The sequence below is a fragment of the Piliocolobus tephrosceles genome, chromosome 19 (assembly GCF_002776525.5).
Source record: "Piliocolobus tephrosceles isolate RC106 chromosome 19, ASM277652v3, whole genome shotgun sequence".
NCBI classification, from domain to species: Eukaryota; Metazoa; Chordata; class Mammalia; order Primates; family Cercopithecidae; genus Piliocolobus; species Piliocolobus tephrosceles.
This window is the reverse complement of record NC_045452.1, coordinates 34,823,212-34,834,026: the sequence shown is the minus strand read 5'-3', so window position 1 is coordinate 34,834,026 and position 10,815 is coordinate 34,823,212. Positions and strand designations below refer to the sequence as shown.

General features: G+C 54.5%; 1 protein-coding gene across 1 annotated transcript in view; it reads right to left on the bottom strand.

The window, feature by feature from the left end:
- TSPEAR (thrombospondin type laminin G domain and EAR repeats) overlaps positions 1-10,815 on the bottom strand; it is a 38,072-nt gene that overhangs the window by 20,202 nt on the left and 7,055 nt on the right. Inside the window, exons 2-7 of the mRNA XM_026447464.1 lie at positions 10,297-10,535; positions 7,425-7,515; positions 6,339-6,495; positions 4,991-5,122; positions 3,805-4,031; positions 2,177-2,363 (exon numbers count right to left, since the gene is read on the bottom strand). Coding sequence (XP_026303249.1) covers positions 2,177-2,363; positions 3,805-4,031; positions 4,991-5,122; positions 6,339-6,495; positions 7,425-7,515; positions 10,297-10,535 — 1,033 coding nt within the window. The remainder of the gene's footprint in view (positions 1-2,176; positions 2,364-3,804; positions 4,032-4,990; positions 5,123-6,338; positions 6,496-7,424; positions 7,516-10,296; positions 10,536-10,815) is intronic.

The window sequence follows — 10,815 nt, the reverse complement described above, 5'->3', positions numbered from 1 at the left end:
CAGCCAGCCAGCCAGCCAGCCAATTAGTCAGTGAGGTAGTCAGTCAGCCAGTCAGTTAATTTGTCAGTCAGTCGGGTAGTTGGTCAGTCAGGTAGTTAGTCAGTTAGTCAGTCAGTCAGTCAGTCAGTCAGTTAGCCAGCCAATTAGTCAGTGAGGTATTCAGCCAGTCAGTCAGTTAGTTTGTCAGTCAGGTAGTTAGTCAGTGAAGTAGTCAGTGAGGTGGTCAGTCAGTTGTATCAGTCAGTCAGTCAGGTAGTTGGTCAGTCAGGTAGTTAATAAGTCAGGTAGTCAGTTAGTCAATCAGTCAGCTAGTTAGTAAGGTAATCAGTCAGCCAGGCAGTTAGTTCGGTAGTCAGTCAGGTAGGCAGTCAGTCATCAGTCAGTCAGTCAGTGAGGTAGTCAGTTAAGTCAGTGAGATGGTCAGTCAGTAAGTCAGTCAGGTAGTCAGTCATCAGGTAGGTAGTTAGGTAGTCATCAGTCAGTGAGTGAGGTAGTCAGTTGTCAGGTAGTCATCAGTCAGTCAGTCAGGTAGTTAGTCATCAGTTAGTCAGTTAGTCAGATAGTCAGGTAGTCAGTCAGCCAGTCAGTGAGGTCGTCAGTTAGTCAGATAGTCAGGTAGTCAGTCAGCCAGTCAGTGAGGTAGTCAGTAAGATGGTCAGTCAGGAAGTCAGTCAGTTAGGTAGTCAGTCATCAGGTAGTTAATCAGTCAGGTAGTCAGTCATCAGTTAGTCAGTCAGTGAGTCAGGTAGTCAGTTGTCAGGTAGTCATCAGTCAGTCATTCAGATAGGTAGTCAGTCAGTCAGATAGTCAGGTAGTCAGTCAGCCAGCCAGCCAGTCAGTGAGGTAGTTAGTCAGTCAGTGAGGTAGTTAGTCAGTTTGTTAGTCAGTCAAGTAATTAGGTAGTCAGCCAGTCAGTTCAGTGGTTAGTCAGGCAGTCGGTCAGTCATCAGTCAGGTTGTTAATCAGGTAGTTGATCAGTCAGTCCGTCAGTCAGTCAGTCAGTCAGGTAGTCAGTCAGTTCGGTAGTTAGGTAGTCAGCCAGTCATCAGTCAGGTAGTTAATCAGTCAGGTAGTTAATTATCAGTCAGGTAGTTAATTATCAGTCAGGTAGTCAGTTGTCAGGTTGTCAGTCAGTCATCAGGTAGTTAGGCAGTCAGTTAGTAAGTAAGGTAGTCAGGTAGTTGGTCAGTCAATTAGGTAGTCAGTGAGGTAGTCAGTCAGTCAGCTAGTCAAGTAGTTAGGTAGTCAGGTAGTTAGGCAGGTAGTCACTGTCAGTCAGTCAGTCAGTGAGGTAGTCCATCAGTCAGTCAGTCAGTGAGGTAGTCAGGTAATTAGTAGTCAGAGAGGTAGTCATTCAGATAGTCAATCAGACAGGTAGTCAGTCAGTCAGTGAGGTAGTCAGCCAGTAGTTAAGTCCGTCAGCCAGTCAGGTAGTTAGGTAATCAGTCAGTCAGATAGTCATTCAGGTAGTCAGTCAGTCCGTCAGTCACTCTCTGAGTCAGTCAGTGAGACAGTCAGTCATTCAGTTAGCCATTCAGATAGTGATTCAGGTGGTCAGTCAGTCAGCCAGTCAGGTAGTTAGTCAGATAATCAGTCAATCAGGCAGTTAGCCCGTCAGCTAGTTAGTCATTCAGGTTGTCAGTCAGTCAGCCAATCAGGTATCAGTCAGGTAGTCAGTCAGAGAGTCAGGTAGTCAGTAAGGTAGTCAGTCAGTCAGTCTGTGATATAGTCGGTCATTCAGGTAGTCAGTCAGGTAGTTAGTCAGTCATGTAGTTAGTCAAGCAGTCAGGTAATTAGTCAATCAGTCATCAGTTAGGTAATTAGGTAGTCAGGTAGTCAGTCTGTGAGTCAGGTAGTTAGTCAGCCAGTCAGTCAGGTAGTCAGTCAGTCAATCAGTTAGCTGTTTTCAGACAAGGAGGGAGGATGGCAGGCATTCTGTGCTGGGAGTCAGTCTGGCAGCCCATGTTTCTGGGGTGGCTCTGCTGTGGGCAGGTGCCCCAGGGACGACCAGTAGATATCCGTCCCCCAGACAGTGAGGAATGGTCCAGAATGCATGTTCACCCTGTGCTGTGTGCGGCTTATTGATTTTTCAAAAGATACACATTCACCCTGCATGCAAATCTTGCTCTGCCCCTGGAATGGTTGCCTCTGGGTGTAAAGGCCACACCTGCCCTACCTTCCCGGTGGTTGGCCACCGCCAGGAAGTGCTCCCCATCCACCTCGAAGGCCTCCCAGTCTCGGGCGCTGTGTGTGGCAATGCTCTGATATGGGGTAAACTTCAGCTTTCTGTGGCTCCATTTGTAAATGACAGAGAACTCCTGACCCTTTTCATCTGGTTCAAAATTAGCCACTGCCAGGAAGATCTGAAAGAGAGTAAACCAGGACCATGTGGTTCTGCTTGGGTCGGTGCCAGGGGCCTGGTGCTGAAGGCTTCTGAACAACAGCATCTCTCTCCAGATCCACGGCTGCTATGTGGTGCAGGGACAGAGGACCGAGGCCCCCGCAATACAGGTCATCATGGTGGGATGGGTGCAGAGCTGGTCATTACATTCATCAAGACCCTTGAAAATGTCCATATTCTTTACCCAATATTTCCACTTCTATTGCTATCTGAAGGCAAAAAACACAAAAGCCAAAATTCCCAAATTCAGGAAAAGCTTCATGCACAAAAATGTTCTTCATAACCCAGATGACCAGAAAAACTCGTCACAACCTGCTTTCCCGTGTTACAGGTGTGATCGCCACGCAAAGCTGTGTCAGGGCAATGTGTGTAAAACATGAACATGGCGCAGTGTGCCCAGGGCTCACAGTGCAGCTGCGTGAACATACAGAATGAAGTGCAAGGTGCATGGTTCATGGACAGTGTGCATGGACACCACATGAACCTACATACTTGCTTGGATGATGGAACGAAATATTTTCCCCTTTGCTTTTCGGAATTTTCCAATTTTTCTTTGATGCAAAGTTTTTTTTTTTAATAATAAAAAATTAAAACTTTATGATGTCATCAATCAAAAAAAAATAGTTATTCACCTGCCGTACTGGATGCAAATGCAGCCTGCATGAGGGTGACTGTAAGCCACAAGAGAGCAGTGTCTGTCTGCTGTGCTCACTGCTTTAGCCCTGTGTCCAGACAGGGCCTGGCGGGTGTGCCTGGCACACTGCAGTCCAGTGAATGACTATTTGGGGGCAGTCAGGAGGTGCTGTCTCCAGGACATGGCTGCGTGGAGTCCAGGGAGTGGACGGAGCTGGGAAGAGGAAACCCCGTCCTTCCCATCGTGATGTCAACCATCTCCCAGACACACCACCTCGACCCTCTGCCCAGAGCAGCCCTGACAGGAAGGTGGCTGCCAACCTGCAAGGTCCCACCCGTGGCTCCCCTGAGCCTGGCCTCAGCCTCGCGTGTGGACATTGCATGTCCTCAACATTTGAGGAAAGGAAGGATCAGGAATGTCCATCTTCTAATGTCTTTCTGAAATGATTTGTGGGTTCTTGACCAGCTCATGTAAACACTCTCAACAGGTTTTAAATGTGGTGATGAGGGGTCTATGTAGAACCAGATGGCATCTGGGAAATGGTCTGGTCTTCCATTTTGTGGGAGCTGAGCAGACTGTCTCAAAGTCACATCCTGGATTTAGGGTGGTGGGCTAATGTGTGCGACTCTGTGAGCCTTTTACCACCTGAACGAGGTGTTGACACCATGAGAAACTCCTTTACCTGCAGAATCAGTGTAGGGGCCCCGCCCGTGGACTTGGGGCTTTCCAAGTGAAAGGGGACGGAGAAAGTCACCGAACACAGACTTACCTTTTTCCCGATGGTGAAATGCCTCCAGGCCTGTGCTTGGTGCGTGGGGATGTTCTGATAGGAGACGAACTTCCCTTCCGTCCACTTGTAGACCGCGGATGTGGCTTTGCGATTGGCTGTGGCCACAAAAAGCCCCACCTGGGGGATGCGGAACACCTCGATGCCCAGGGTCTCTGAGTTGGTGAACAAGTTCTGATGCTCCTCCACGTAGTCCAGTCTTTCTTTGGCTTGTGATAGAAACACTGTGACTCAGTTAAGATTTCCAAGAACAGAAATCCAGAGTAATCCTCGTGGGAGCACGATCCCCAAGCCCCAAGCCACAAGCCACGGCTCCTGCGCCTTGGCCTCGGGCATCAGTTTCCACATTTCACTCTCACAGGAAAGGCCTGTCAAAGGGAGGCCACTCACTGCTGCCAGAGGCTTGTGATCTGTGCAACCCCCAGTGATACCGACAGGATGAAGTTTACACATTGTGGCCTTGTTAAAAGGCTCACTGCTTCTATGGCAAGTTGTGCCCTTGATAATGTGAAAGAGAGTTAGCAGCTCACACATGTGCTAGGCGGAACCTGTGCCCGTTTCTCACGGGTAACCCATCTGGAGCATCTATCGCCACTGCCACTCACCTCCCCAGCAGCAGGAACAGACTGCTGAGAAGGCTGGCTGTAAAAATAACCTTTTAGGCTTTACATCTTGGATTTCATCTCTGATCTAGCGGACAGGGAGGGTGTGGGCAGAGACGGCGGCTGGGCCACCCTACCAGGGAGGCTGCAGGGAGGCAGGCATCATCTTCCCATAGTTCGGGAAGGGGTACCAAGTGATGCCCAGCCCTGTCAGCTCGTGTGCCATGCCCTGGAGGTTCACATTTCCAAATGAGATGCACAGACGCGAGGCTCCTGGTGGGGCAGTTTCCTGACCTGAGTGGTGCCTGCCCTGAGGAGGGCCTGTGGCTGAGAGTCCTGCGGCTCTAGGGAGGGCAGTGTCCTGGCTTGCTGGCCATCCTGGCTGCCGCTTGCTTTGGGGGTCAGTACTGATGCTGCCGGTCACTCTCAGAAGTGCCCCAGCCTGAAGGCCAAGCCTGAGGTCATTCAGAGGTGGCTGAGGTGCCCCCTTTCCTAGCCTCCACTCCCAGTCACGCTGTGCCAGAGTGGCCCTGCATGCCAACGCCCTGGGTGCAGGGCTGCCTCACCTGCTAACACGGAGACCCACTCGTTGCCAACACACAGGTACAGCCCCTTCCGGCTAGCATCAAACCAGAACTGGGCGTCTTCCACCTCGGTACACGGTGGCCGGGGTCCCAGTGTCACTCGAATGTTGGTTTCTGAGGGGAAGACCAGGAAGATGAGTACCTAGCAAGCCAGTGCCCCCCAAGAAAGACGACGCAGGAGGAGGTCCCAAACCAGGCTGCCCTGCCTCAGCCTCTGCGAGCGGGCCTGGAAGGGTCCCTGCAGGCACCTTGGCACAAGCCTGCCACATCGCTGGCGAGGAAGTGAGAACCTGGCCTACTGGTGACGAAGGACATGATGCCCCGTATACGGTCAACCCTCTCTGTCCACTCTGAAAGGCATAGTTTTCCATCCCATTGAGACAGAAAAGCTCTGCTCCTCTAAGAGTCCTCAGCAGTTGCACATGGCGCGGCCTCCTCTCAGGAGGGAGTCCCTGTTGACACTGGTGTGTCTTAACTACGGCTTGGCTTGGATCTGTGACAGTTTGATCTCCTCACTTCCAGTAGTAACACCCCACTGTGGGTCCTAATTCTGCCACCTCTTGACTCTACGTGGGACAACTGTGCACCTGCCAGCCGGTGCTGGCCAGCGGTGTGACACAGTATATACCATGTAGCCCGGATGTGTTGGAGGTGGGGGCTCCCCTACCTGGTAACCACTAACCCTGAGGCTCGGGGGCTCGGCTGTTCTCCACCTCACCGTCCCTCGGGGTGGCCGCTGAGCAGTGGGGATGTGGCGGGGAGGGGCATTTCAGATTCTCCATGGCGGGAGTGTGGTTTAAATAAATACAGTCACCCTTGTAACTTCACACAAGAGAAAGCCAAGTGGGGAGGCCCTCTGGGCCACGGGGATTGTGGAAGACGTGAGTGTAGGGCCAGAGTGGGCCCGACTGGGGCGTGCTGGTCTGGATAATGGTGGGACAGAGGTGGGGTGGGGAGAAATGGCCCAAACGCTGTCCTTTGGGGGCAAAAGGGGATGAGGGATGTCAGATAGCTCTGGACAAAGACTTTCTAAAGTAAGTTAGGCCTGCTATCTGCCTGGGGTCCCCAGGAAGGGGCTGGATGGCTATCGTGGGAGTGCTTGGAGGGGAGGGCAGGATGACACTGGCCTGTCTGATGGTGCCACCTGCCTTCCTGGGGGTGGGCCCCGAGCATCTCCCTGGCCAATGTGACTGCTTCTCCCGTGGCAGTGATGAGAGGGGCAAGCACATGGTGGGGGGTGCTGAGAGCTGAGCCCTGGGTTCCTGCCTGGTGTGAGGCCAGGGCTCTCACATCTGCCTTTGGTGCGGGGGCCGGCAGCCCCCCTACTAACCGTAGGGATATTTTAGCACCTCGTTATCTTCTGGCTTCCCCGTGAGAGCCTGCAGGACCCGTGGGATGGACAGCACGGCCAGCGGGGCATTCCCGCTGGGACACAGCCTTGGGGTGGCGTCTGAGCCGGGCAGCAGGACCAGCTGCCTCACCAGGCCCTGCAGAGAAAGGGACAGCTCCTTCAGGCCCACGCTGCTGGGGAGGGACCCGCTGAGGAGGGGACCACTGGGCTTGGCCCATCCAGACCCTGGAGGAGGGTGGGGTGGATGGAATCTAAGCTTTTGCAGAGGTAAGTGGGAAGAGTTTACATGATGGTTACTGAGGAGGCTGTGGGAGCAATGGTGAAGAATTGCCTCCCTTCCGAGGGAACTGAACCATAGAAGGGTTTTTTGTGTGAACTTGGAGTGACTGGCTCCTCTGCTCATCCAACAGCCCATCCACCCATCTGTTCATCCATGCATTCATCCATCCATCCACCCATTCACCCACCACTCATCCATCCACCCCTCCGTCCGTCCGTCCATCCATCCATCCATCCATCCATCCATTTGTCCATCCCTCCATCTACCCATCCACTCATCCATCTGTCCAAACATGCATCAATAAATATTCAGAGCATCTGCTATGTGCCACACATGGCTCTAGACACTGGACTCAGCAGGGAACAAAGACCTCTAGCATCATGGAGTGAGGTCCCCGCTCACACGTGAGTGGAAACACAGGCACTGAGCAGACACACAGCTGGCCTGATCTAGAGACACACAGCTGGCCTGCTGAGAGCAGTCAGCACTACTGAGGAAAGACAGCTCCGGGAAAGAGGCTGCAGGGTGGAGTGTGGGCATTGGCTCAGTGTGGTGGGGGCAGCCTGAAGAGGACCGTTGGGCAGGGACCCAAGACCATGAGGGAGGAGGGTGCCAGGAGGAAACAGCAGGGCGAAGGCGCTGTGGCAGAGACTCCACGCACGCCGTGCCTTCTTTCCCCAGTTAGCACATTCAAGGATCTGTTTAACTAGAGCGGTAGGACAACGGGCCTGGGGCAGTCCCATCCCGCGGCACAGGTGTTGGGAGGGCAGCCCCTCCATACTCACCGTGAACAGGCCTTTGGCTCTCCTCCGGCTGCCGACGAAGAATCGAGCTCCTCTCACCGACAGGGTGGCCGGGAAGGGCACATCGGCCATTCTGAAAATATCAGAGGACAGCGTCAGGGCCACAGGAGAGTGGTCGCATCAGTTTACTCACAGAAGGAGTGGGAACGAGCCCCTCACTAAGCAGCATGCCTCCGTGCTGTGGCTGCCATACAAAGGACGGCACATAGGGCCAATCGCCTGCACAGCCTTGGAGGCCAGTAGCCTGGATCAAGCTGGGGCAGGGTTTCTCCAAAGGCTCCAGAGGAGGACGCTTCCTCGACTTATCAGCTTTTGGTGGCTCCAGATGCTCCCCGTGACCTGTGGCCATGTCACTCTGGTGTCCACCTCTCTCCTTATCTGTCTCCTGGTAAGGATCCTAGTCGCACTGAAGCAGGGCCCGCCTCACTCCAGGATGACCTCAGCTTGACTTGATGACTGCAAAGACCCTGTTTCCAGGTAAGGTCACGTTCATGGGGGCTGGGTGGACATGAATCCTGGGGGGCCCTTCACCCCAGGGCCAGGACCTTCTGCAGAAGTGTGTGGTGACATGCTTAGTGGTTCTTCCCCATCTCACGGTGAATGTGCCATGGCTTCAGCCTGTACAGGGTCCTCCGGCCCACTCACCCTCCCTCCACTGAGCTCCTGCACCATCACCCGGCCTGGGGTGCTGGGACACATGGCTTCAGGGCAGGAGGGAGGCTGCTGACCCACGAGGGTGTCAGGAACAGGCGGTCTTGATGAGTAAGTGGAGGCTGAACACCGGAGATGGAGCAAGGTGGGTACCCGCTGGGGAACGGCATGGCTAGAGCTCCTGGGCGGAAGAGTAGGGGTGCCTTCGGGCTTGCCTCCCCGCCACGCTGCCACTGTCTCTTGTAAAACGTCTGCTCCTTCCAGTCTTTGCCATCTGGCTGCAGCTGGCCATGGTGAGCTCAGCTCCTGCCCTGCTGTCTCAGAAGGCCCCGTCCTCTGCACACAGCTTGGCCACTGCTAGGGTCCAGGCTTCTGGCCCCCAGAGCCCTGGCCTGTACCCTCCATGGCAGCCTGCCAAGGACTTGAGTTCTTCTGTGGCCACAATCGGCTTCAGGCCTGTGACTCCTCATGTCCCACCATCTTCCCCAGGAAGTCCACTTTTAAAACATTCGGGGAACATTCCTAATCATCATGCTTTCAACCCTAATTTCTTCCTTTCTCCCGAGGAGGCAGGTGAACGTTTGTGCAGGCCTCAGGCACTGCCGCTGCATCATTCCTAGCTGCTGTGGCAAAGCCAGAAGTCAGGCGGCGTTGATGTCCAGCCAGAAGGACTTTCTTTACGGGGTGGGAAGCCGCTGCCAGGTCAGGTTGTCTTCAGCCCGCACAGCACCTCCCTGGGAGACTCTCAGCTCTCGGGACCTGAGAACTCGTCACCCTCCTAAGGGCCCGAATGAGTTTGGGGTAGGGTGGGAGAGAGGCTATGATAAAAGTGTGTTTAAACTAACTGCATAATAAAAATACATATAAGTTTCATAACAAAACAGAAGATCCTACCCTTGAAAGTAATTATTTGAAGGCCGGGCGTGGTGGCTCAAGCCTGTAAACCCAGTACTTTGGGAGGCCAAGACGGGCAGATCACAAGGTCAGGAGATCAAGACCATCCTGGCTAACATGGTGAAACCCCGTCTCTACTAAAAAAATTAAAAAATAAAAAAAATAAAAAAACTAGTCGGGCGAGGTGGCAGCGCCTGTAGTCCCAGCTACTCGGGAGGCTGAGGCAGGAGAATGGCGTGAACCCGGGAGGCGGAGCTTGCAGTGAGCTGAGATCCGGCCGCTGCACTCCAGCCGGGGCGACAGAGTGAGACTCTGTCTCAAAAAAAAAAAAAAAAAAAAAAAAGGAAAGCAATCTTTGAAATAATACTTTACTATTTAATAGATTTAACATAAACTGGATCATCTGCAATTAAAAAGACGGAAGCACAGCCCTACTCCACAGTGGTAGATCCTGACATGGGTAACCAACTGGCTGAGCTATGGGGTCCGAGGGCTCCCGTCCCAGGGACCTATTGTTAGGTCACAGAAACCAGGCGACGGTAAAAACGAGAAACAAACTCGGCTTCCAAAAGCCCCCATGGTGTCCAGGGCTACAAAGGATAATCTTGTACTCATGTGGAGTTTTTGTCAATATTTGCTCCCTCATCCGCGAGGAACCTGCCATGTGGAGTCGAAGCCAGGCCTGGGCCTCCAGCCTGGAGGTGGGGAAAGGAGTTACTCTGACTTCCTGCTGCTGCCTGATGCGATGTTAACGGCCTCCCCACAGTGCTGGGCCCCTGCCAAGTCCCCTGAGCTACTTCTGGAAAAGGAGTGTGCTTGGTGTGATCGCCCTTACCTGGTTCTAAGCCACTGACTCTGATGTGCAGCGGGTTTTGTGTTTAAGACATGGAGAAACATTAAAATCTGGGTTTTGACAGCAGTGTGCTTCATAAACACTCCCTAGATTCCCCTTCCAGCCCGAATCCAGGGCATCACTCACCACCTGTTCTCGCCAATGCCCACGCTGCCCACAGATGGTGAGCCTGCCTCGCCCCACACAGCCCTTCAGAGGCTCGCGCGGATCCTGACCTGACCTCCCCTGGTCAGCCCCTGCCTCATGAAAGGCTCCTGCCCCCTGGGCAGCTCCTGCCCCGTGGATGCCTCCTGCCCCGTGCATGGCTCCTGCCCCTCCACCCCATGACTCCTGGCCCTGGTCGGCTCCTGCCCCAGGACAGCCCCTGCAGGTGTTGCCCGGCGAGCATGGCTGAAGGACACCTGGCCTGGCAGGACTCTGCGGGCCGCAGGTGCACCCTCCCCGGTGGGTACCTACATGTCCACCGGGAGGCCACAGTCCGTGGTGAGGGAGAAGACGCCTGCAGACACAGCCAGGACCAGCGTGTGCCAGCGACTGTCCACCAGGGCTGGGCTGCGGAAGGACACTCGGGTCTGCCAGGCACCGGCCGTGTCCTCACGAAGGAACAGGAAGTGCAGCTGGGCAGGCGAGAACCGCAGGCCGAGCAGCAGCAGGTCGCTCTCCTCCGCCACCACCGTCAGCAGGTACTCGTTTCTCTGCAGGGAGAGGGCCAGGCTCAGGATGGGACAGGGGTAGGGGTTGGACACGGGGGCAGGGCAGATAGGAAGGGCAGCGGTGATGAGCACAGGTGGTGAGAGGAGCAGGGGCTGACTGGAGGGGCGGGGCAAGGCGAGGGGGTGTGGTGGATGGGAAGGGCAGGGCAGATAGGGGCCCTCTAGCCCTCTAATAGGGACGGATGGGGTTGATGGAGGGCTAGGGCTGGTGCGAGGGGTGGGGCTGGTGTGAGGGGTGGGGCTGGTGTGAAGGGGTGGGGCT